Below are 27614 nucleotides of genomic sequence, written 5' to 3' on the forward strand. Positions count from 1 at the left end.
AATTTTCAAATTCAAAATAAATAAATAAATAGTCAGGCAAAAATATCTTACATGAAAAAATGTAGCTGAGCTCCATTGTTTCAAAAGGCCTGCTCAAACCCAGAGGCTTTACCTTTTAATATCTATGCATGTATGCAGAGAACCTACCAACTACTTGGAATCATATTTGTAAGTCTACTGGCTATTAAATACTACCTTGTAAATTCCAACACTTTGCAGTTCTCAAGCTGCCATGCAGAGAAAGCCAGAAATAAATCCTTCATTCTTACCTTTTCCATGTTTTCCAACAGTTTTAATTCTTTGAAGTGTCTTTGATTTTTATATATATAAAATTTAAAAAATTAAAAAAAAAATCCCAGTGTAAATTCCCAAATAAACTCCCCTGTGCAAATAAAAATGCATATTTAAGGGGGCGGGGGGAGATACCTGGGCTACAGATCTTTTTTTTCCAGCTACATCAGTTTTCTCTAATTGAATGTTTGTTTTGTTACCATTTGAAATTCAACTTCATGTAGTTCTGTATCATATCAGCATAGGATGCATCATTAACTCTAAGAGGATGTTTTTCTTTGGCATCTGCTACTTTCACCAAATGTCAAGGCTTGACATTTGCTATCTTTATCTGGTTTTGGTGTATCACTCATACTGAGATTTTGTTTTTTCTTATCTGATATTGATTTCAACTGTGACCAGCTGGGTTGCTAATAAAATCAACAGGCAAGTATCTGGCATTTAGAGTTCTTCACTGATATAGGAAAAGAAACAACCCAGTGACAGAAAAAGCAAAGAGATATTTTTCAATTAGAATGCTTGCCTGTATCCTCCTATTATCCATCTCTTAGCACTTCTGTTGATGTAACATTTCTCATTGATTCCCTTGGGGAAGCCTCCATGGAAATCCTTGCCTCTCAGATGAAATATTCCTTTTTGCTCTCATCCACTGCTTCCTGGAGAGCAGGGTCATTTTTCAAAGCGGCATCTGCGCTTTCGGCAAACTCAGTTCCTTTTGCCTCATTGGTGTGGTAGGTGCCCTTATGTCTGTACATGTACCGAACCATCACCACCAGCAGGCAAATGAGGACAAATACCACTGCAGCAATCACACCTAGAGGAAAGAGATCCGTTAAATGTGTCACCGGTAATAAAATATGAGAAGTATCTCACAGCCAGACATCACAACTTGGATTGGATTGGTTCATGTATCATAAGTGTTTGCATGTTGCAGTGGCCAGAGTCAGAAAAGTCTGACATTACGAAAAAAAAAAAAAGGGAAAAAAATGGGATATAGATGCTGCAGGAATACAGGACAAATTCTCACTAACTCTCTTTCAAATCAATTTGGTTGAACACATGGGAGCTAAAAGTTCATTACAAAATGAGGAGAAATATGAGAACATAAAGAAAAACCAATAGGTTTCTTTCATCCTTCTGGTAACATATACCCTGGGGGGGGATGGGTTTCAGACAACCTGACCCTGGCTTCTCATGTGTCCTCAAGTTCAGGAGATGTTCAGGGCACTGAGTATTCTGAGGAGACATTCAACAAATAGGAGGAGCTGTGTGACTGGTACTACTCTGTATTTGCAAGCTGCCATTTCATTCTATGCTCTAATTAGGAAAGTCTGATTGTAACAAATGTAGAAGTGACATCTGGGAGAAGGAAGGGATTCTGGATACAGCTTTCCTGTCTCCTGGACTAAGGCTAATTACAGCAATGTGTTTACTGGACAAAAGTTTCTAGAGGTAACCCAAATGTGCATGGGACTAAATGGTGAATGGAAGCACTCCCGGTGAAGAAAAGTAAATCAAGCTCCTTTGCTACCTCGAAAGGTAGAACTCCATAAAAGAGAGGCATCACTGACAAGTCCATTGTTAAAAAGCCTACAAATTCTATTCCCTTCCTCCTAGATCAAATTCTTTGCTTAAAAATCCTGAAAATAAATGAAGTATTTTGAAGTTTATTCAACTTGTGTGACTTTTATAATTTTTAAACACTTTTTGCATGCATCCAGGATGTACTTTTTAACACTTCAGCTATGATTCTGTACATTATACTGAGCTGATTCTATATTCATGACTCCAGGAGTAAATCAAACATCAAAGAAATGCACAATAAAAACAACCAGAACAGGACATTCCTAAGGCTTCCTCTGCTGTCACTGGAGGGTGTGGGAGTGTGTGTGTGTGTGTGTGTGTGTGGTCATTCCTTTTCTAGAATGGAGTACTTTCATTTTGTCAGATGAATTGCTCACTGGAAGTGCCTACTACTCTGCAGAGACGATGAAGGGTAGGTAGACAGTATCTCTTTCTGTATCCTATATTCCCGATATGTGGCAGGGTCTTTATATTTATCAGCATCTGTAAACTGAGTGGGCATACCCTGCTGGCATAAAAGCATGGGAATAGACAGAATGTTAGCAGGGTAAATAAAGATTATAACTCTGCCTTAAAATATATGCCTTAATGTTATCCCTCAGATTTCATGGTGCCTGTTCTGAAAACTGAAGTTACTCCTAGCAGAAATAAAATTGTTTATACAAAGAAATTTGGGGTTGCAATAATATCACGGTTGCAGTGTGGGCTTCATCAGTTTTTAAGACCTCACTGGTATCCCTTGACACAAGAGGCTCTAATAGGCTTTAGATGTAGCACAATATTAATAAGCCTAAGGGACTAAGTACAAATCAATTTACCTTCTACTTGTTCATAGAAAGCTGAAATTAAAGTTACCGGAGATGGGACCTGAGGGAAATATAGCAGAACCTCACCAATTTGCACTAATGATTGGTATAGTCCCTTGTGAATGACTGAAATTAGTGTGTTAGCATGGAAATGAACAAACACAATAAAAATAAAAAGACAGGTTCTCTCCGTGACCATAGCCTTCCTCATTTATTCTGACAACTGTATTTAGTTTAAATGCATGAGAGAGCTTTAATGGAACACCAGGAAATATACAGCGGTGAATTCTGCAACAATAAAGGGTCAGCTGGTATGAGCTAACATTGCTCAAATCAAAGGTGCTACATCAGTTCTGTATTAAAGGACAAGCTTGACCCAGTGAATAATGAAGGGTATCAGACACTGACTTGCTATTGGACTGCTAGGTATTTTGTCCTAAAAAGGAGAATGGATGGGAGTGGTACTGCTCAGTATATGGTTTATGTTCGTTATCTCATCTCGTTATCTTGCCAATAGCCCCTCTGGGAGTAGATTTCCCACTGGCCTAATTAACTCTAATTGGGCCACTCCTGTTGTCTTGTCAGCAAAGTAGAGGTTTTGCAAAATGCAACCAACCTGCTGTTTTAATTCTTATGGTGCTGCTTAGTATGGTCTGCTACTTACCTCCAATAACAGCCACATCTGCTCCAGCTGTGGGGATCTCGATGTCTCCATCTATAAATAGAATAGAACATACAAAAGTTAATTAAAAAAAAGGAATTGGATCATATGTAGCAGCAGTGACTGTAGTGATGGTGCTGCATTGTTTTAACCTGTGAAATTCAGAACTTAAACAAGATCTCTAGTTAGCAAAAGACATTTATGAAATTTCACATTAGAGTTAGCTGTACTGTAACAGTTTTCTGTCACCATTACACTGGAAAATAAATAGCTAGCACATTATGCAAACTATCATGGCCCTCAGGGAAACACCTACTGTTTATTATGAGCACTTACCTGTAACATCCTCTAGTGAATGATTAAATTAAGAGCATTTAGGCACAGTGATTACTCTCAGAAAGGTAGTTTTGGGGAAAAAAAATGTTGATGTCTATTTATTTTCCCATTTATGGCTCTTCAGAGTATGGTCTGGATCTTGATTTGATTCAAACTAATCTGGCTGTATTGATTTCAATTAGTATTTATTTATCTGCAATATCCTGTTTTTAAACCTACCATTTGTTTTCTTTTAAGCTTATATTTGGAATCAAGGCAAGCCTGTTACATTGCGGTATGAAACAGTCCCCACTTAGAGTAAGTCTGAACTCACTGCTGGTAAATCAAATTATGATCTTTGCTGGATTATAATTTATAAAAAAACCCAAAAACTTTATAATTGAAATGCAAAAGAGAAGTACCTGACCATGTCTTTTTGAAAAGTAAGAAACTGGTCTGAAATGTAAGCTTCTGAAAGAACAATTAGAATTTGGATTAATCTTAATTATAGCACTTACTAAGAATACTCAAAATATCTAAAAAGCTGAAGCTATTTAAGGGGAGATGAAAAAATATTCCAAAAACTAGTGAGGATATTTCTCTCCTTATTGTTTGATATAGACCTTAAGTAAAAGTAAAAACAAGCAGACAAGCATTTATTCACTATCTTAATTGATCAGGGTAGAATTCGGAATTATTTTTAGCTCCTTATTTCATGCCACTAGTATCAGCCCACATAGTCCTGAATTATGTGGATATCTGAGAGTATGATGAGCTCCTGGAGTTTTTCCACTCTAAGTTTATGACAGGACACTAATTTCTTTGTTTAGTTTTGTACCAGTTATATAATTCTAAATTATACTGGTTTTCAAACCAGAGAAATACCTTTATGTGAGAATTCCTTTTTATTTGCCTTTGGTAAATGCAGTAGATAGAGAAGTTCTCTGGAAAAGGTAAAAAACTAATTCCAAATCCTTCTATAAACTCAAGAGTGGCACTATGACTGATATCTGGCTCTCCTTTTGCTAAATCCATATGTACGATTCAGGTTAAGACAGTATTAACAGTTTTCTCCTTACTCATGACCAGACCGTAATATCAGTTTGCAACAAGATGAGGAGAGTTGAGATTCAAAGGATCCACCTTTTCCCAAACATGGGAGATACTTTTTCTAGAAAGTAGGAGTGCTTTTCTCTCCTCTAGAGATCCTTCCCACACTTTCTTCCATCTATACATTGATGGAAAGAGCAAGCATGCCTTATGTAATTTAAGAACTCTAATTATGTCTATGTTCATTCAAAATCCATGTGCCTCAGAAGAGATTAATTGCCTCAAGGTCATACTGCTCAGTATTTCTTTACACACCAAATATATGCTGCATGCCAAAAACCCAGGCTCCTCTACAGCAATCAAATACTTGAAGGTGTGAATTCTCAAGTGCTTCCCTAGCTACACAACTTGCTTCCAAACATTAATTCCAGATCAAATTAGTATCCCTTTATTTATAAAAGGGTTTCTGAGTAACTCTCTGCTCTCTGGCATTCCCAGGTGCCTCTCAGACTCAGATAACAAGCAGGTGCCTTATCTCTAGTACTTTCTACCGCAGTGCTTTTTGATAATGGAATACAGTATCATCACTTTGCAGAAAAGTTTTCATTTCCATACTTTAAGTTTGTGCTTTTTAAGTTTGCGAAAGAGTCCTGGTCTCGTCTTAAACTATTGTACCTGGCACTGGTCTGTTAGCCTCACAATGCTGTGCCATTCAGTAACCAGCAAACACGGTGATGTGGCTTCACTCAACACAGTTCTCATTTTACCGCAAGCACGAGAATCTGACTTCTCCTATGTGTGTTCACTTTCGACCACAAAAAAGGCTTACTGTCCTCTCAGACAACATTTTGCTTCATCATCCAGAGTGCCAGAACGTTGCAGCTACCACCAGTGGCCAGACGTTTCCAAGGTCTGCTCCCCAGATCAGTTTAGGAGCAATGATGATGGAGAAGACAGAGACACCGTTAATCCCTGTCTCACAGTCTCTGAAATTTCACTTTGTCCAAAAATAGCAATGTGATTCATGGCAGTATCACAAGATTGATAAGCAAGGGTGAAAAGGATCAGTGTTGTTCAAGATTCTGGCAGTATCACCCTTCATGAAACATGACTGAGGAACATGCAAGGCATATGTGATGAAATGAGAATCTCTTCTTTGACCAGGAGAGAGACAGCAGTCGCTGTCCAGAGGGAATCCATGGCTGGCCAGGAACCTCAGCATGGTCTCTCTAAACTCAGTCTATGTGAGAAACACACTGCATTATTATAGGACTGAATTTTCCCTTTCTGAGGGAGAAAAGATATCAAACATACTGATGGAATTTCTAGCTCAGCAATGGCTTTGGCCCTGTACCTTCTTTATTCTGCTCTTCCTCCCACACAGAGTGCTCAGAGGTCTGTGTTTCAATGGATGCTCTTGCACCTGTTTTGTTTATTTTCCTTTGTTTCAAGGACATCTTTTGTGTTATCTGCTGCTAAATTGTCCTTGCAAAGCTTCCTCTCACTGTTATACTGGCCCTTATCCAGCTACGATCTGGTCCTGAAAGTGTTTAGACAGTGTTGTTATTTACTGCCATTGGTTACCATGACACACAGAAATCAAAAAAAAAAAGTGGAAAAACTTGTTTTTCATAAAATTTCTGGCCATCAGAATGAGTTGACTAAATCAAGAATAGAATATACAAATGAAATTATCTGTTGTTAGAAAGTGTTTCTAAAAGTAAGAATGAAGGGAAAGAAATACCTTTGTGTCATGACCTGAAATTCGTCAAATTTCAGTTCTGCCCATAAACTTACAGATAAGGAATTTTTGCAATAGAACAATTGCTACCTGTCTCATTCTCATCAATCATATCCTGCTGAGAAGGCAGGAGTCTCTGAAAGTCCCAGGAATATTCCTGACTTAAATATTGAAGATCTCTGGCTTTTTGCTGCAAAGGTGAAACAACAGTACAACTACCTTGTATTTTAAGGTAGCCAGTGGTGAGTTTTTTCTGTTAAATTTGTTGGTAAATTTGTTAAACCGCCTCCTCTAGGTGCAATTTTCCAACCAAACTTGATTTTATGAATTTTGGTAGCTTTTCCTCCTAATTTAAATCTATCCTGTTTCACTTTGGCAGAGGAGAACTTGTTTGAAGGAGGTAGGTCCAGCAGTGAAAGTGTTTGTTGGAGGTTCAGTGCTCTCCCAGTTTTACTATGCACATCTCTGGCAGTTGTAATAGTTTATTTTCTTCTATAAATTGCAAATTTGAACCACTAAAAGCCATAAAGCACTTCCTGTTCAAAATTCTGACACTGGTTCTTAAAATAATTTTTTTTTTTTATTTACCCTTACTTTTATATCTGAGCTTCATTTAAGTAGTACTTTCAAGCCTTTCTTTGCAATATCAAAGACAAAATGTGGTTTGGAGATGAAAACTGAGGTCTTGGCATGATTTTGTGACATGAGGAAACAGGTCTTTTAGGAAAACATGATGTATTATGGGAATCCTGATAAAGCTATAAGACTTGTCAGTGAGCTACTTCAGAGGCCGAACCATGTTGAGGCATTCAAACTGACTGACCATTCAACTTACATGGTGATGGGCCTTCATGGGAAGGGGGATGTTCATTCCACAAATGCTTTCTCCCATTCAACATAGAAAGCTCAGAGTTTAGATCCTGTTGCTTGCAGAAAGCTTTTAAGTGCTTTGGTGGCTGCTGTCAGTGAAACATAGGATAAACTTGTAGAGAGCTTCAAGCTTTCTGATTTTTGGGCATTGTTTTTGCCTGCTAAAAGAGTTTCCAGAAAAAAATGCAGTATTTGCACCCTTAGCGATTTTGCAGTTAGCACTTTAGTTAGAAATTTGAGTACCTATATGTTTGTTTGTTATGGATTTATACATGGAAAAAACATGAAAGCAAAACTACACCTGCCAAAGGATCCCATTTGGCATATTTGACAGGACTGCATGGGAATCATCCTGCAGGATGTCACCAAATCTCTGCTGTGTAATCCACATGGGCAATTTAATGGGATAACATAGACCTTAGCTCAAACTTATCAAGGCCTCTCTAATCTCCTGAGATAAAGTTCCAAACTAAAGATGGTAGTGTTGAGCAGAGAAAGAAAAGCCTGAGATCGGAGCTTATGCTTCCCATGCAGCAGTGGGTGATACTGGGGTTTTGGAGTGAGTTTGTCAAGCTGAGTATACAGATATCAATGTGTGATAAGCAGCTTTTACAGCACAGTTTTCAAAGCCACTCAACAGCAGTCAGGCAGCACTGCCACTGCTCCTGCCTTTCAGGATTCTCCTACCCACAAGCTTGTGCTTTTGAGTCTTTGCAACCTCAGCCATCATGACGCTCCACTGCTGACTGCTTGGTTACAATCTCAGACAAAGCCTTGGCTGCTAAATTGCTCTCAAGTAAGTCTTTAAGTGCTTTCTTGGGCAACCCATTTTCTCTCTTGGTGTGCCTGTTCATTGCATAAGAAGTGCTTGAAATTCATTCAATCTATGTGAATGATGGGCTGAGTTCCTTAAGGCAGTCATTTCCTTCCTAGGGCATTCCTAGTAATTATAAACTTTTGAGGGCATTGAGGACTATACAGAGTCTACCAGGAAGCTTTTGAACTTGTTAAAAACCTTTACTATAATTATCGCAATTTTTATTTTATTTATATTCTGTATATAAAAATGTATTTGTTATAACTGTTCCTTTCCTAGGGGCTCTTTTTGTTCTTTTTATGCCCTTCTGCAGCCATTGTTCCTCTTGACTGTAAAAGCAGGTCTTAATGTGTCCCTGTTGTCTTCACTGATGCAAGACTTATCTTACCACACATTTAGTATGAAAGAACTAATGAAGTCTTAACACCTCCATTGTTTATGCAACTGTGGTATGTCCTTCTTGCCCTTTGGTTTATGTTTGTGCCTTGCCAACACAGTGCATTCATGAGAAAATCATTAATCTATTAACCTTAGCACACTGATTTAATTTACAAGCTAGAGGTAGAACTGGTTCACTGCAACTGCATGTGTAAAAATGAGTCAAACCAACTTCTGAAAACTTCATGTTAGAAATATGTTAATTGCTCAGGCTGCTCTCTGGCCTGTGTTACAATATCAGATGCATCTCACTGAGGCCTTTCTGAATTTAAAAAAAAAAAGTCATTACCTATTTTAATATTTGCCAGTAAGTCTGCAGTGCCCTGCCAGAGCTGGCATTTCTTATCCCAAAGGGTCATCAGCCTGAACCCATCAATTTGACATATTCTGCTGAAAAAGCCATCACCATGTCCCATTAGACAATGAAACACATCAAGGCTGGTCTTTCAAAATTAAGGAACAGTTTCTCATCTGTCAATCTGGAAAAGAGACAGAACAATTTGGCTCCCATTTGTATACTAAATTATTATAAGGACAATAATGGTGACATATAACAACAACAACTACATGATCTTTTGGGGAAGTAAATGGACTGTGTTGCAAATGTAAGGTAAATCATGCAGATTAAAAATATCTATGAAATTAAAATGCACTGGGTTCAATTCTCTTGCTATCCTAGCTAGCAAGTACTTTGCCATTAATTCTGAGGAGACAAAGTACAGTTTCATTCAAATAAAACAAAGGTCTGTTTGACTTTTGACACTTTGTGATATAATGAGGATAAAAGGCATTTATGAAATTAGTTTAATTAGATTAGGATTGCCAAAAAATTTTAGCAGTTCTCATTTGATTCTGGTATACAAAGTGAGCAAAATATTTTTTCACCATTCTAGAATGTTATAAAGTAAATAAGACAAAATACATTTTACAATGTTTGAGGAAGTAATGGCTTTGCTCACACAGTTTCTCCTTCTTTTATGAAGCTGAATTGCCCTTGGGTCTTAGGGAAAATCAGAGATGGAGAGATACATTAAAAGTCATCTTGTCAAAAAGTAATCATATGATATCCCTTAATGATAAGAGGGACAAGGAGAAAATGTTAATGAAACTTGGGAAATTATTTTAGATTAGAAAATAATAAGGATCTTTTAAAAGTGAAGAGATATTCTATATTATGAAATTAAAAAATCCTATCAAATTTTAAAAGGGAATAAAATTGTATTTTAAAGGGTTATATAACCTAAAAACCTACAGATTGTTTTAAAACTAAACTTTTCTGTTTGTCACAGTCCTCTCAAATTCCCCTTTCCCCTTTCCGTTTGTACAGTTTGAACCATATCCCTTTTTTTTTTTTTTTAATTATTTTACAATTACTAGAGACTTTAGCTCTTTGCTCATAGTAGCTGGTAACAGATATTTATTGTGTCCTGTGTATTCACACGGATGTAAATATACAGTAAAGAAACGGCAGAAAAGTTTAGATGGTTCTGTCTCTGCTTGTAGCATCAGGAAAGATCAGAAGGTTTCAGGGTTGGTAGAAGAAGCTCAGAGCAGAGAGCAACAAGAGGAAGTAGCTGCCTCCCTAGGACTGGGGCAATGAAGCTCACAAAAGGATGCTGTAGAAATCTTATCTTTAGAGATGAGATGGGGGAAGCCACCAAGGACCACCCAGCAGTGCACTTGCTGCTCATGTATGGTGGCTGTTTTTTGCTGTGATCCCATTGGAAAGCTGCTCAATGTCTGAAGAACAAAGGCGCATGAAGTATGAGGACCTGGAAGAAGGTCTAATCTATTCCAAAAAATGCTGCATATGGGAATTTGGAAGTTGTGTTCTGTTTTGTCTGCCTCGTGTATAGTTATATCACTGCAAAAAGATCCTTACTCTTCCATGGAAATATGTTAATGCAACCAAGCCATCATTTACATCTTCCTGCTACAGCCATCAAAGCCAGCTCATGTACAACATTTTGCTGGGGAAGATAAATTGACCTGGAATTGCTTCATTGAAGAAGGAGTGACAAAGGGGGTATGAATCAATCCATAAGATACAGGCCACAAGCAGGACCTTTTCCTGCACGTCTCTCCTCCTCCCACCTCTTCCCTCTTCTTCAGAACAGAGTACTGCTTTTGAGGGCTTTATAATTGGGAAGGTTTTGAAAGAAACATAAATATCCAGTGAATCTGCCAAATAATTTCTGTCTCACTTTCCTCCAAAGTCAGCAATTTCAAGCTCTAGTCATTTTTTATTGAATCAAAAAGGAAAAAAACAGGCTTTTGCTCATTCACTGAGATCAAAGCTAAACAGAAAGGAGTTCCTGGATTAATTGATTAACCATTGCAAATGTTGCAGGTGATCATAGGCAATAAAAGCACCTGATTACGGACACAGTGAAAACCCATCTGACAACCTGTAACTGATACACGTAACTCTTGAGAGACAGTGCATGAAAGCAGCACACCCCACTGACCTAAACTTTGCATGTTAGAAATATAAACATAAAAATTTGAGCCAGAAACTTTCAGTGAAAAGCCAGAGACCAAGAGATCTTGGAAGACGTGATAATTCCTTCCCAAACCCTTGTGTAAATGGTTATATGATACAGTAAGACAACTTAACTGCTAAGCTGCTTCTAACTATTTACCAAGACAAGCTTTTAATTTGTTACTAACAGGTCTACCAGCCTCAGACCTGACTCTCAGGCCTTTTGACCATGTCATAAGAGGATAAGGTGATCTCTGTTCCTCAATGTTATGTTTCATTTTATGACCTTAATAACTTCTCAAGATTAGGGTTTAGTTTACATTAGAAACATACCCTTTTTATGGACATGGCACTAAGCATTTATGGATTTGGCACTAACACAAACATTAGTTAAAGTTAGTTTCCTTAACTAAGACAGTCTGAAGCATTTGTTAGTATTTGAAATATTTCCATCAAATACACTTGACAACATTTTTGCATTCTTTTTTTCTGTTCCTGCTATCGGCCAGGCTGTCCTTGTAACCTTCACAGATTTTGACTCCATTATTCAACTCCAACTGTTTTAAAGGAAAAGCAGGCAAAGATAAGAATTTTGCTTCAATTTTCATGACAGCTGTAGACTGGAGAGAAAAGGTAGACTAGAGTAATCCAGCAGTGAAGGAAAGGCAGCGAGGGCTCAGCATTTTAAAGCTCTGTTTAGCAGTAGCAGTCAATTCTTCAGTAAACACATGCTTTCCAGCCATCATGCACGTAGATCTAGAGGAGCTGCAGTAAGGTGCTTCCCCTCCTGATGGGGAGCTGCTGAGGTAGGGGGCCAGTGTATGCAGAAGATGGGATTTAGAGGGCAGAGGCATAAGTCTAAAAGCAAGAGTGTTTCATTGGTTCTGTTGCTGTCAGAAAGCTTGTTCTAAGCTTTCTATACTGTCTCTTACAGTATCCTTTTGGACAAAATGTCCAGCACACAGCTGGATAAACACATCACTCAGTGGGCGAGCAATTGGCTCATGGGTCAAGCATAGAGGGTAATAGTGAATGGGGTGACATCAGACTGGTGACCTGTCACTAGTGGGGTTCTACAGGGCTCCATATTAGGCCCAGTTCTCTTCAATATCTTCATAAATGATTTAGACATAGGACTGGAAAGGATACTGAGTAAGTTTGCAAATGACACAAAACTGGGTGGAACTTTCAACTCCCTGGAAGTCAGGGAGGCCCTGCAGAGAGATCTCAACAAATTAGAGGGCTTGACAATCACCAATTGTATGAAGTTTAACAAAGGAAAGTGTTGGATTCTGCACCTGGGATGGCAGCAACCCAGGATGTAAGTACAGACTGGGGAATGAGATGCTGGAAAGCAGTGCCAAAGAAAGGGACCTGGGACTCCTGGTCGATGGCAAGTGGAATATGAGTCAGCAGTGCCCTGACAGCCAGGAGGGCCAACCCTGTCCTGGGGGCATCAGGTAAAGCATCACCAGCCAGTCAAGGGAGGGGATTGTCCTCCTCTGCTCTGCACTGGTGCGACCTCACCTTGAATACTGTGTGCAGTTTTGGGCATCACAATATAAGAAAGATATTAAGCTATTGGAGAGTGTCCAAAGGAGAGCAACGAAGATGGTGAAGGGCCTTGAGGGGAAGCCGTATGAGGAGCAGCTGAGGGCACTTGGTGTGTTCAGCCTGGAGGAGACTGAGGGGAGACCTCATTGCAGTTACAACTTCCTTGTGGGGGGAAGAGGAGGGGCAGGCACTAATCTCTTCTCTGTGGTGATCAGTGACAGGAACTGAGGGAATGACCTGAAGTTGTGTCAGGGGAGGTTTAGGTTGAATATTAGAAAAAGCTTCTTCACCCACAGAGTGGTTGGGCACTGGAACAGGCTTCCCAGGGAAGTGGTTACAGCACCAAGCCTGACAGAGTCCAAGAAGCATTTGGACGGTATTCTTGGGCACATGGTGTGACTCTTGGGGATGGTCCTGTGCAAAGCCAGGAGTTGTACATGATGATCCTTGTGGGTCCTTTCCAACTCGACATATTCTGTGATTCTATAATGAACACTGACATGCAAGGATAGAAACATGGCAGTCATTCTATTGAGGCTGATAAATGTCTTTTTTTCATTTTGAGATGAAAAAACTTGACCTTGTGCTTAAATTAGAGATGATATGATCAAGCTACAGGTGATGGCATCTAGAAATCACCTGAAATCTGGTGAAAGCCTGCAGTCATGCACAAAGATATTACTGTAACAGTTCAAAGAATGAAGCACCAAGCTCCTATCCTTAGAAAAGTATAATCATTTTACCAACATGGTCAATTTTCTTCCACTATGTCTCATTCCCACCCCCAATATCTTATAGCAAAGCAGTCCAACAAGTGATAATTCTTGGAAATGAGAATTCTCTGTGCTCCATCCACTGACTTATTTGATAAGAATTGTATTCAGCTACATCCAGCTCATACAGCAGTGCTTGCCTAAGGCACTCTCTACTATGTGTTGCAAGTGGAAATGTCAGGATGTTTAGCATATGCTCTTCAGGGACACAGAAATCTTTCCTGGAGCACTGTCGAGGTTAATATTATTAATGGAGATATCTGTAGTGGAAACAATCTTCCAAATGCTTTGAATATTGAGTATATTAAAAAAGAAAATAAAACATACTGAAACACCTTAGAAACTTGCAAGGCAAATAGTAGCTCAAGGCAACAACATTTCTTATTTTCCAAGGATTCTTCAATGAATATGCAGATTTCTTTTGCATATCTGCTCTAAAGACAAAGCCCATTTTATTATTCAAAAAGCATTTATGTATCAGTCCAAGCTGTCTGAATTGAATTAAGCAATTTTAGCAAAACTTCTTTACCATCTATCATTCATCTGAGCAATTCTGGACAGATTGTGCAATAATTTTTAAAAAGAATGAAAAAAATACAAAAAGGTTTGTTTGTGTACTATTTTTGGACAGTTGTCTGGCATTGTTTGACAAATAGCGTATTGAACACATTAACAGCTAAGCAGGAAAGGACCTTCATTGAAACCATATACTGAATATTTTTCAGCACAGGACTTACATTGTGAGATTAATTAACAGTTTTTTACTAATGCTCCTCTCTCCCAACGAAACATGAATGGTAAGTATCATGTAGGTGGAAAGCTAATAACCAGCCTAACAAGATGTTTGAGTGCTAGAAAGGAATCTGTATAATCTCATCTGTCTCCACAGATGCAGAGAGGACACTAGTAGGTAGTTGACCTAGATGATTTTTGTGGATCTCTTCCAACTGGAACATTCTGTTCTGTTCTGTTTTGTTCTGACATGCATTTTTGCAAGAAGATCTATTCAAACTCAAGAGAGGTGTGGTGAATCCTGGAGTATGGTGTGGGAATTTCCTTTCCATTAATAAATAAGCAAATCTAGAATAGCTTCAATTAGAAGCTCAGCTTTCTAGAGTCTATAATTATGGAAAATAAATCCCAGCCATTACTGTTAGCAGTTCTTAGCCATCCCTTTCCAAAGCTTGTGCTGAAGGCTTAGCCTTGCTATAAAGTACTGAGAGCCTTTTTTTGTAGAGCTTTCAAAATGCCATGGTCAGAAGGGCTGGATGTCTTCTATAGGTGCTTAAATGGTATCTTATTCTCTACATTTTGGCTATTAAATTACAGTCATGTTTATGGAAGCAAACTTATCATGGCAAAACTTGATGCTACCACATTCCTAACTAGAAAAGAACTTAATTTCATTTTATCTCCTAATAAGGAGTCCTTTTTGTGTTCCTATTCACTTGAGTGGCTCTGTGTAGACAGTGTTGACTTTCATACAACCTGGAGAATGATTATAATTTCTGACGCTTCTGCTTCTCTTTCAAATCTGGTTGAAACTGGTCGGTGGATCCAGAAGTTCTTAATGAGCAGTGACAGATGGATGAACAGACGATTAAGCAGACAGATAGACAGCAGGAACACATAAGACTCATTTGATTAGGAAACTGGACTGAAAACAGAAGTAGCAGTGGACACTTGGATATTATTCATATTTTGGTCACCAATTAAAAAATGTCATGTTTTTGAAACCATTTCAAAGCTTGTAGATGACATCCTTAGTGGTTTAAAAAGAAAAGAAAAAACCAAAGGAATGTTGCTGAGACTTTTTTCAGCTCCTTTTTTTGGTCAGAATGATACATTTTTTATATTTTGGACTGTATTTTTAACCTTTAAAACCAGATTCAGCTTGGACAGCCCTGGAAATTTCAATGGAGGATTAATGTGTGTCATTAAGCAAAGAAATATGGTCTAGTAGTTTTCAATAGCAACAAATACTTGCTATGGTACCTCTCTGACCAACTTATTTATCACTTACTGTAAAGCCTTTGGGCTGCTCCTTTCCTAAATACATGAAATACACATGCAGGAAAGCTGTGAGTGAATTGTTGTGATTTGAGCTGGCTGCTACATTCCTGCAGCAAAGGGCATTCTTGTTCCTAAACATTTTCCTTCCAAGCTGATCCAGCAGAAAAACAAAAGGAAAGCCCCTTCCTCCATTTACTATTTATTTATTTATTTATATTTACTATGTACTGTAGGAGGTTATTTACAATAAGCAAATTGATCCAAATCACCATGTAGTCTGACTGTCAGTTATCTCTTAATAGGTAGGGGTTTGGTAGATGTAGACAGAGAGGGCAAAAAGCAGGAATGCTCTTTTGAGTGGGTGATATACATCGTAAATCTACACTCAGAAAAAGCAAACCTCCAAGAAGAAAAGCATGAGGAGAAAAACAGCTGGTTAAATCTGAAGATTTCTTTTCAATGGTACTCTCAGCAGAACAGAAAACTCCAGATATTCACAGCCCAGTGACTCCTTTGAACTGCAGTAGCCCTAGAAGGTCATGGAAAAAGTTGGGCTTGGTATTCCCTGTGTAAGAATATTTTGGAATGCATTAAGAAGTAAGGCCCCTCTCTCAGCTGTGAAAATAGGGACCCTAGGGCAGAACTGTTACCCTGTACCTGCCTTCCTATGGGCATGCTGCTCTTCCACAGGTGAATCAGGAGTGATCAGGCTTTGTGGCCCAGCAGCAGCAGTCACTGCTGGCCCTTCTGTCTCAAAGCAGGGCACTGTCCCAATACACGACGTGGAACACCAAGTGGCACACATATAAGGTGGGGTTTGCAAAAGCTCTCACCACTAAACTGCTTCTGCTCCCTTTGAAGTGGGTTCTCACACCTCTGAACTGCTCAGTAGGGCCAGTGGAGAAATTTTTAAAAATTCTATTCAATGAATATGAGAAACATAACAGAAGCAAGGACCAGGAACATCATGGATAGCCGCTGTCCACTTTCTCTGCTTTCCCGCTTTCCAGTTTAATTTACCAGTTGATGCTGCCTAATATGTTGCAAAAATCTGCCTTCTCAAGCACTCATGAGAGAACCTGCAAATTTCTCAAAGCACTTGCATAACATATCCAAGACCAGAGAGGTCTGCTTTGGAACAGCGTCTTAAGGTCAAGTTATCCCACTGAAACACCTATTAGTATAAGAAGAATGAAAAAAAAAAAAAGAAAAAGAAAAATGAGCAAGCCAACAGCACTAGCACAGTCCTGGAAAATATGAAGTCATAAGTAGAGTTCAGCCAGAGCAGACTCCCATTAAATTTTTTTTAAGAGCCAAGTTCCACCCTGAGATATGTGTGAGCTGCATTTTATTTCAGGGGGAACTATGCTGTACTTCATGCCACAGCAAGGCTTGGACACAAGCATGCATCTGTTGCAAGACAGAGGAGTAAAGCCCACTTCTCTTTTGCATTTTTTGGTTCCATCTGTGTAGATGAAATAGAAAACTTAAAGTGAATAAAACAGCCCACAGTTTTACAGGGTTTCTCTGTCAAATTTAATTCCTTCTTCCAGAAGACCTGAATGTCTGTTTCTAACTCTACTAGGCTATTTCTATAAGACATGGTAGTCTTTCCCTGTGCCCCTGCCACCCCCATGAGTGTTAAACACACAGGTAGAAGCTCTAAGACTTGTCTTTCTAGCTCTTCAGAGTCCCTTTAGGAGACAGTCAGCAAGAAATGCTCCGTAGGAGATGCATAGGTTTTGTGAAGAAGGGACATACACAGCCATCTGCCTTTATCTCCTTAAAGCCTTCCACTGGACATTTTTACCTGACAGGTAGGAGCTCTGCTACCTGTGGAGGGAAGAAGGAGTGGCAGTGACATTCCCTATCCTGTCTGCTTTCTGAGAAAGGGGTTAGGCTTGCTGGCACCCTTATGCTGTGCTGAGTTGCATAGCTGGCTTCAGGTAACAGCATTTACCATTGCTGGAGTGAACAGTGGCTGCACAGGTGGATGTTAGAAGGGACAAAATGATAAAGTCACAATCACACACTCCTGGAGGCACTGGGATTACCTGGGGAAATTGGGCAGCGGAGTGCCCTGCTCCCTGCCGCCAGCTGTACGCTCGATAATGCTGAGCTCTGAAGGTTGAATTCCTTCAACTACAATTTAAAAGAGCTCATTCAAGAAGAGGGGAAGGCGAAACTCAGTCCTACCAAGCGCCGAGTCTGCTTGTGAGCAGGAGGTTAAAGTATTTCATATGAAAAACTCTGGTAAATGCAAAAGCTTTTATACCCCAAGGCAACCCTTTAAACACTGAATTACCAATTCTGGCTCAAGAATTTCCCATTCCTCAGATCCCTTGATGGTTGCCCTGCACCTGACTCTCCATTAAGCATCTGCTACTGGCTCTAATAGGTAAGATGGACCAATGGCTCCATGCTTTGTACCGCACTTTCATGGACAGAGTTGAAGAAGATTTTAAGTCCTAGTTAGTCAAGAAAATCCAGCCATCAGGATCAAACTCATGTTGGCAATCACTTGTCATGGATTCTGTAGCAGATGGGAAGAGGTGGCAGCACCCCTTGAAAAGTCTCTTCTCCTTAGTAATGGTGTAACCTAACAGATAGTTGGTGAGGGTCAGGGAAGACACACAGGCAGCTGTGGTTATGCCACAACATCACTTCATTGTGCAATGGCAGTGAAACAAAGGATGGGAAAAATCGGCACCAAATCCCATTACTTAGAAGATGGACTGGAAATATTTCAGCAAGGATGGGGAAAGGAAATGACAGATATGTGTGGCCCTGGGACTCTGGAGAGACATATGGCCTTTGCCCATAACTAGCATGCCATGGCTTTGCGCCTGTCAAGGGATTGAGTTTGAATTTCTTGCTACATCTCCCCTCATCCAGGATATGTTTAGTGGGGGCCTGGAGGAGGGGCAGGGGAGCAGGAGGAAATTATCCTCTTAGGGATATGGATGCTCATGTCCACAGACAGCAAGCTGCTACCTTGAAGTGCCAAACAGTGGAAAATAAAATCAATTGCAAAGCTGAACACCAGCATTTATAAGTTTTTCCCTGGCAGACTTCGCTCAGCCACCCACAAGTCCCAGACCTTGTTCTGTGCTGCAGGCAGTAGGGCATGATGGGGAAGGGTTGATCCCTTAGGGCTTGAAAGCTTCTTCTCAGGTGAGAGTTGTGAAGGAAATCACTTAGGTGGAAAATGGCATGTGCTACATGTTCTACTTTCCAAGCCTCTTTTTCAAGGGGGAAAATACACCCCTCTTCTCTGGAATAAATCATAAACACAGTTTTTAATAACAGAACACGTGCTTCCCTCTCCCCACCAATGACTGCTGCCGTTTCGCATCTGACAAAAATAGGCATCCAGACCTCCAAAAGGAGTAGCTTATATTACTCTCTCTGGCCATTTCCAGAAGCTGCCAGGCCCTACAGGGCCCTGGGGCTGCACCATGTTTGAGAGGGAGGGAGATTTACTCAGTGATTCAGTACTCAGGTCACTTAAAAACAGCACCGTGGAAGCAGCACTGTGGAAGTTGTGCTCCCATCTGCTCTGCTAGTAGCCTCTAGAGAAAACAGGACACAGGATATGCTTCCTGTCTGGGGAAGGCTTGTAGCAGCCCGAGAAAGAAGGCATGACCTTTCCCTTAAAGGAAATGCAAGTAATGGAGAGAAGTAGGGGGGAGAAGTCTACGCAGCATTTTTTTTCTTAAAAATAGTGTCATGCAGTCATACCTCCTCTTGCTTTCTCCCTGTGCTCAAAGCTGATCTTTACTTATTTAGCAATGACACATTTTAAACAGTTATATCCCTTTCTGCCACCCTATTGTTGCTTCAGTCATAAACCTTCTGACACTAGTCAGATGCTGTTGAAATGAAAGGTTTCATTCATCGCAAGCAAAGGAAATCAGAGGAGGTACTGCAAGAGCAGAAAGGCTCAGCTCATGCTGTTTCCAGCTCACAAATGGTTATGTCTCCAGGAAGCAGAGATTAAGCGTCTCACACAGAACGTGGGAGGAGGAAGAAGAGTCTTTGTCTGAAATTCATAGATTTTAATGGGTTCCAGAAGGGGAAATCTTTTACCAAGGAGCAACAGCAAAGTTCAGAGAAATGCAAAAGCATTTATCTCTCTAGTTGTGTTCCTGCCTGTCAAAAGCAGGAGGGGTGATTTACTTCTGCTTGGTACAAGGAGTCCCTTATGGATCATTAATCCACGGGGAGAATGAGCTCAGGAGCCAGAGACATCTCTTCTTAATGTGCAAGAATCTTGAGTCAGCAAGAAATATTCTTCTTTGGAAGCATATAGGGAGCATAGTTTTTCTCTGTTTTCTCCCCACTACCCCCTGTTTTCAATAGTATTATCTACAAGAGCTCTAGTTATCACTGATATATTACTTTGCCTTCATTAAAATCTGTGGTGATAGTAGATGAGACTGCTGTGAGCTAAACCAAGAAGAGTAATATTAAAAAATTAAGATCTGAAATCTGATACAAAGTCCAATAAAATCAATATGAACAGTCTCAAGTTCCAGGGTACAAGTATGTCAACAGCACTGATTTTGGCAATACAATGACAACTTGCAGCAAGTAAGGCATTTCTTGAGAAGCTCTGAAGAAACAGGAGGAGACAGAAACGGTCGACTATTTGTTTACATGCCAGGACCTCAGGTGATCTCAGGTGATGAAGCTTTCTGTTTACAGCTAGAGCTGATCAGAAAACATGCACCAAAACTTATGGTAGAAAAGGGGTTAGATCTGGTGGATATCTCTTGTTAATATGTTCCCATTTCCTTAGGAGTAATAAAAAGAAAAATAGTCTCATTTTGTCCCATTTTTATTCTGTGGAAACACCTGAAAATATTTCCATAATTTCTCAGTTGCTAAGTGAGGAGCATTAAAGTCTGGCTATATATATGTTCACAATATGTAGTCATTTACAAAGTGCCACTATTCTGTAGTGGATAGCATTTTATACTCTGTACCTCGGCAAAAAAAAGTGCAGCAGAGAATTACATTTCTGTATTCAAATCTCCCAAGAAGCACTCACTCCATGCTTAGATTTGCCAGGTTCCACATAAGTCTGGTAAATCCACATCCTTATTGCTGTAAATGACTTACAAGATCAGAAATGTGTCTAAAAAGGAAAACCCAAAGCTGGCTGGTGTCCTTGGGTTTTATGCTCTCCTGTGTGCCTGCGTGTGCACACAGCATCCTTTATTTTGGCTCTTTGTAGCACAGTTAGGCTTTGACAAATTGAAAAGTATGAAGATTAGAACAATCATACTTACATGTATTACCACCTACTACTTCATTTCTTCCATGGTGCTTAAATGCTCAGGCGTGTGGCTTTGAAACACATTACCTTTAATGCACTTAAAAAACTCTGCTGGATTTCCAGCTTGCTTTGATCTCCACAGTCTAGAGACTATCTCAGAGAATACAAGTAAATATATTTAGGGAGAAAATATCTTCAAGGAGAAAACCCTAAAGTCCTTCCACCTTGATATGCGTTTCCAGTTGATGTGATACTTAAGATTGTTTTTTACATTTTATCTTTATGTTTCAGGAGGCCTAAATCTGTGTCCAGAGTCAGCAACTTGATAAGGTAACTTTGGAAGACAGATGAGGTCAGTGCCCTTAATGATGAACACTGAAGTGTCAAATAATGGTTTGGTGATTTTTGTTTAAAAAAGAGATGGAAGGAGAGACGAATTCTGTTCTGAGAAATTTACAGACTAAACAAAGAAAAAGGATACATTTTTGCAATGAAGAAGACTATTTTGTCAAGAGGGAATGGAAAGAATGTGAGAGGAAAGCTGGTAAGAGCTTGCTATTAATCATGAGTAGCAAGGAGACAGCTGGAGAGCTGGAAACAGAGGAAAGACTCAGCTAAGGCTCAAGGCTATGAGGAAAAGAACTTCTTTCTGGGACTATACAACAGCATCTTTTCCATCTCTCTCCACGCCAAGTCACCATGCATCACCGTGCCTTTGTGCTAATGGTTTGGACTTGAAGAAATCTCAGTTGTCCTCCAGGACAGCAAGTCAATATGAGGTCTGGGTTCTTGGGTCAGGGTGTGGGATGATTAACTTGAGAAAGAGAGAACATTAGCTGGGGAGATATGGTGAGCTGCATGGGCAAGTAAGCAGCATAGCAGAGGTGCCTTGGGGAACCAGATCCATACAGATCTACAAAAGGGGAGATATAAGGTGATTTTTTTCATTTTTTTTGAGGATGGTCAAGGGTCCAGTCACTAGCCATTTCTTGAGCTCTAGGTATGGAAGAGAAGACAACTTCCAGTGGGAGATGGTAAAGTGCCGAAGGCAATCAGCAAGGTTTCTGAAGAATTGGTTTCTTCCCTTTAAGTGGACACAACCTTCAAGAGAAGGACCTACAAAGCACCATTTGAATCATATAATCATAGAATGGGTTGGGTTGGAAGGGACCTTAAAGATCATCTGCTTCCAACCATACCCTCATGGTCAGTGAAATCTTCTACTAGACCATGTTGCTCAAAGCCCCATCCAACCTGGCCTTCTCCTCCCTGAGCTGGTGGTGTTCTTAGCTGTGTTGATGTTAGCAGAAGCTATTCACTGCACTCTTCTTCATGACTGGAGCAGGGATAGAGGATGAGTAATAGGAAAAGCAATAGTGTGCAGAGCACACTGAGTAGTTTTGAAAAAGAGTGAAAAACCCCATGATTTCCCCTTTTCCCAAAGCAAAGGGGAAGCTGGAACTTGGTGCTCAGTGGTAGTTCATTTTTCCTGGTGTGCTCAGCACCTCATGCAGAGTTTTCTGTAGAGATGCAGCCTAATCCTGTGTACATGGCCCTGTTTCCACCAAAGGCTTAATTGCCATTAGTAACTGGTAGTATAAGCTTCTCTAAACTAAAAATAGTCCCTGTGAATTCAGTGAGGGGAAAACTGGATTTCTATGCAACAGAGTCCAAAAATTAATGTCTCCTGACATAATTATGGAAATTCAAGAGAAACAGACAATAATCAACTCTTTCAGTTGTGTGATCCAGAATGTAAAAAGCATGTCCCAGGTTGTAAATAAAAATTCCTATGTGATGACAGGAATGATCTGGAGTGGGGAAGTGTTGTTTTTTAGCAAACTGTGAAGATGAGAGAGCAAATTACTAGAGAAGATAAGAGGTAGAGGGAGTGGAAGAGGGGACAACTCCCAAAGGAAACAAAGCCTCAGCCCAGAGGGTGACAGGGAAAAATTTATGTCTTCCTGGCCTGTTCTTTTCTTCCTTCCCACTGGCAGGATTATGGAGGGTCCTTGAAAGAAGGGAGGACATTTAGCAACTGGGAGCTGTGTGTCCTATGTTCAGATATGAGCATTTACCCATGAGCTGAGAAAGGGGCAGACAGGAAGGATTAGGAAGTGCAGAGGATAACTGAACTAGACAAAATGAAAGAGAAGGTGTGAGAGAAGTCACAGATACATTAAGGATTTAATTTTCTGCTTTCTTTATTGGATAGGGAGGGAATTGTGTTCATGACACTTGAATGAACCATTGATAGAAGAACAACAGGAGCTAGATCATGACTGCTGGTTATAAAAGCTTCAGGAAATAACAGATGATTGAAAAAATAATTTCATAATAAATTGCCAAATTTCTAGCCCTGACACATGATAAGAAAATCTTGAAAGCAGAATTCAACAATACATCCCAGGAGATAGAAATAAAATATAAAAATCCAGTGTCTCACTTTAAACATTACATTTTTTGAAAATGTATACATTTCCTGAGTGCTTGAATTACTACATTTTCATGGTAACTCTTCACAATCCACTAGAAATATTCTTTTTCTTCTACTCATTCATACATGTAACTCTTTAATCACCAGTGGTTAAGTGATTTGCTGGCTATTTGTTTTACATAAGGATTATTTAGTTTACCTAGAGTTAGCCATAGAGAGCTGCTTTTTCATCCGTTTTTAAATGACTGGCATTTTTGAAGCATCCAGTTAGCAGACTAGAAGCATCTTGCTTTTTTCTTATTAAAAACGTTTTTTTTTTCAAGGAAAACAAGCTTATTTTTCTTATGTACAGAGAAGAAGTTTGTCTATCAAAAAAAAAAAAAAGTTAAACTGGAGTAACAATTCTGTGAAAGCTATTCCAGTATAAGTTCATTTTCTCATAACTGTTTGAGGTGGACACAGAATTATGTAATTGATATGATTCTTGAATAAGTATTCTGTTTCCAAAGGAGGGTAGTTGGTCTTTAAAGAATAAATTTTATTTCAGTATGAATATACTAATATGACCGGTGTTTCTAGAAAACTGTGCTGAAGATGCAGCTAACAAATTCTCCCAGTACAGATGATCTACAAGCGGAACACAAACCTGACCAAATCTCCTGCCTGCTTAAGGTTTAAACTTGAACCATTCACTGCCTGAAGAACAGTGCGGACTTGGTCTTTACTAATCTGTAAAAGGGGTTCTTCCCTTTTAAATAGCCTGTTCATATGGAACAGCTACTTCCTCCTTGTTGCTTAAGTAAATTTCATTGTATTTCTCTGTAAATTTTTTTATATGTGAACATGGGTCCTGTAATAGTCTACTCAGTGGATTCAGGCAAATCCTGTAGGTGCTTAGATTCAAAAGACAGTGATTCACTGTCTATATCACCATGAGCTGCCAGGCTTTTTATATTCATATGGTGAGGAGAGACACCTGAATCTGACATCTGCAAGGGATAGTCTGTATAAGTCTAATGTTTTACTATATCATATAAAAAAGGTATTTTATAATGTTTTCCAACTTTTTTCCTATAGTTCTAATCATCCTCTTGCTTCCTTTCCTGTTAATGAATTTATTCCTCTGCTAAGCATTCAAAATTATATTAATTTTTTCTGCTGCTTTTAAAGATATCTATCATCTGAAAAGGGAAACATGAGCTTGTGAGTATTGGTGGATACGGTCAGGGAAATAAAACGCTCCACACCGAGAAGTCTGACTAGTTAAAAGCCATATAAGTAGTGGAAAGGGTGGTGTATATACAAATGTATGTCTTTGTATATGTATGCATAAAAATATACAGTATATTATACATACATACACTCTGTGTGTTTATATATGTGCATATATATAGAAGTCAAACTCTTTTTCTTGGTTTGGTGTTAGTAAAACAGTCTCTGCAATTCTAAATATCTACAAATATGTAAGGTCTTGATGTCTGATTCTGCATTGCTGTGACCTTGTCACACATGCTCTTTATTGTGTGGACTGCCTCATAAAACTAGATATTTTAAACATGCAGTTCCCAGTAAAATAGGCATTTATCACTCATGATAACATGGAACTGTCTCAGGGAGTGTTTGAAAGCCCCCCTGCAACTTACTGATAAAAAGCTTAACTCCATTTCAGGGCTTATCTAAAGAAAAAAGAGGTAGACCTTCATGAAATAACTGAATTTGTTTTTTTCTCTTAAGATGAAAAAGAGAGGCAGAGGAAAGGGGAAAAAAATCGCTTTAAAACTCCAATGCAGCAGAACAAGTTTAACCCATTGAGATTTTAAGTGAAGTTTTCTGCTTCATCAGGAAGAACCCTGTGGTGAAACATATGTCAGAAGAGAAGCAGATATGAGAAACTGGCCTCCTTTGCATATGAGATGATTAATTAAGAGGAAAATCACTTAGCCAGATGTCTCATTGGTGAAACTACACGTGCAAGGTACATTTGCAGTAAGGGAGCAGCATAGCACAGACAGTGCATTTGATTTCCATGCTAACATAGCAGAGATAGGAATCTGGTGTGAATTAGATCATGCTGACTCTTGGAGAAACAGAGGAGTACAGACCTTATTTCAGCTACAAATTATGAGCTGCATGTCTGCTGTTATAATGCTGCACTATCGTTACTTGATGCAGTTGAGTTATTGGTTATGAATAAATTATCCAGAGATGACAGTCCTTTTCTCTATCCACATTCATAAATTTTTGGCAAACCAAACCTGATTTCTCCAAGTGTCACTTTTCTTCATTCACCAAGTAGTTTTTCAGAATGCTTAGAAGCTGGTGAATTTTTCATCAAGTCATTACCAGGGTAACACTTTCAAATTTGTTTGACTTAGGAATTTAAGTCTTTCAGAACTAAATAAAACACAATCTGTCTGCTGTCTGAGTACTTGCCTACCTCAGATGTTCATATATTCTCGGCACTGTGGCACCTGGGTGTCCCCCAATTTTTCATGCATTTTCTATCACTTATATGTGAAGTAAAATATGGTAAAAAAAAGATCCTGCTTATGCTAAATGCTGTTTTTAAAAGTTTTCTGCTCTTTCTGTGGGAAACAATAGGCCAGTTGCTAAATGACTTCTGAGTCATGGTTTTTTTCCCTAAGCATACATTACAAAATTAGGGAGCGGGAAGTAAAGATCTGTCACCCCAGTAGATCTACTGGAATCAAACCAACTTCTACCTCCTGGCTGCTATAAATTCCTTCCCATAGCTAAAGCTGCCTCACTAGCAGTGTCCACGGAAAGCAGCCATTTCTCTGCTACCTGTAATCTCTCCTCTTTATGTAGTCTACCAGCCTTTTGAAGAAGAGGTGCCTGTAGAGTACCTAGTACAATCAGATCCGTCTGTTGGCTTGAATTTCTCTATGCTATAGGAATACTAATCCCTCTCCAACAATAGAGATAGGCACTCCATAGAGCAGACACACAAACAGACTTTCATTAGAGAATGCAGTCCTGAAAGCCTGTTTTATAAAAGACTTTGCTGATTGGACTTAGTAATTTGAACAGTGATGGATACAGGGTATATTCCACAAGAGCCTAGAAAGAAAGGTGCAGCAGTATCAGCAATGAGATGCAGACACTGCAGAATTCTGTAATATTAATGTGTATTAATATTAATGTAATATTATATGCTTAAACACATAACATGCTATAACCTGAATCTTTAACATCTACTGTGTAAATATTTTTCTTTCTTTTTTTTTTTTTTTTTAATTGATGACCAGAAATGCTGAGAATTGTGTATTTTCAAACAGTAGACTCTTATTTGGGTCAACATTTCCTCTATTCTCTCCATCTCAGCGGTTTGCCAACATTTCTGCAGTTAATTACTGAAATTTCAGGTACATTCTGAGCCTTTCAATTCCCAGAGTTTCACATCAACATGTCAGGCAATGAGGGTGTCAGGAGAGCCTTGGGGTATAAAGCCAAATTTTCCTATTCATATGCACAATAGTGGAAAACAAACATACAAGCAGAGACATTCAATTTACAGAAATGCTTGAGGGACATGTTTTGAGACTTCTGTGCTAAGAATCAGAGGTTATTATAGTCTATAGGCTTCCTTGCCTATAAATGCTCACAGATTTAACAGTGAAGACCAAATTTTCATAATCAATAGCCTCTGTTTTTGTTTATTAGTTACTGTCACAGGCAAGTGCTTCTGTTGATTAAGGGCAATGAAATCACATCTACTGCCAAGGTGTGAATAACGTGATTAAAACCTTGTAGGGTTCATTCAAGTCTTTTCACAGCCCCTGTAAGAAAGGTAAGTGGTATTGCTCAAGTAACATTTAAAAGACCAGTTTCCAGCCCCAAAATATATCTCATTATGTGTTAAAGATTGGGCAAGGCTGTTTTCAGAAACAGAGATTCCCCATTCACAGCCATAAATCACTCTGCCTTTATCAGGGGCCACCTTTGCCAAGCTCTCAGCTTCTCTGGAGGGGACAGCCCACACATACCTGACTCATTTTCCCAGAAGCCCTACTGTTATTGTGGCAGGTAGAGAAGTTTGGCATGATGGAGCTAAGACCTCCTGCTCACAGGATAGGGCAGCACCAGGGTCTGGTCCCCTAAGCAGGGCAGGCCTTGTACTTGGGCTACTGCTGGATGACAGATGGCAATGCAGGTAGAGTGCATATAGCTCAAAAGGCTGGCTTTGCTTCATCCAATTTCTCAAACTCTTCCTCTGTTTGCAGCTGAGCATGGGCTGAGGACCAGCCTTGCTTCCTGTTTTCCTTTTGGGCCAATTCTTCCACGTAGCACAGATCACACTGCTTCGCTATCCACCCAGAAGGAAGACCTTATCTGCTGATAGGTGATGAAGAAGAGAAGCCTCCACAGACTGCACTCCTTAACCACTAATTCCTTTGACAGCTGGTATTTGGACTATAAGAGGCCTCAGATAAAACATTCCCAGCGTGCCAAGTACAGATTAAATCCCGTAAGTTGCAGA

The 27614-nt window shown here is 39.4% G+C and overlaps 1 protein-coding gene across 1 annotated transcript in view; it reads right to left on the reverse strand.

Moving 5' to 3' along the window:
• Positions 1-384: 384 nt before the first annotated feature.
• The window catches only part of GYPC (glycophorin C (Gerbich blood group)), a 30607-nt gene continuing 3377 nt past the window's right edge, over positions 385-27614 (reverse strand). The window contains exons 2-3 of the mRNA XM_027636682.1: positions 3346-3396; positions 385-1105 (exon numbers count right to left, since the gene is read on the reverse strand). Of these exons, the coding sequence (XP_027492483.1) occupies positions 909-1105; positions 3346-3396 (248 nt within the window). The 3' untranslated portion in view covers positions 385-908. The remainder of the gene's footprint in view (positions 1106-3345; positions 3397-27614) is intronic.

This window comes from Corapipo altera, unplaced genomic scaffold, assembly GCF_003945725.1.
Source record: "Corapipo altera isolate COAL_440 unplaced genomic scaffold, ASM394572v1 45, whole genome shotgun sequence".
Lineage (NCBI taxonomy): Eukaryota > Metazoa > Chordata > Aves > Passeriformes > Pipridae > Corapipo > Corapipo altera.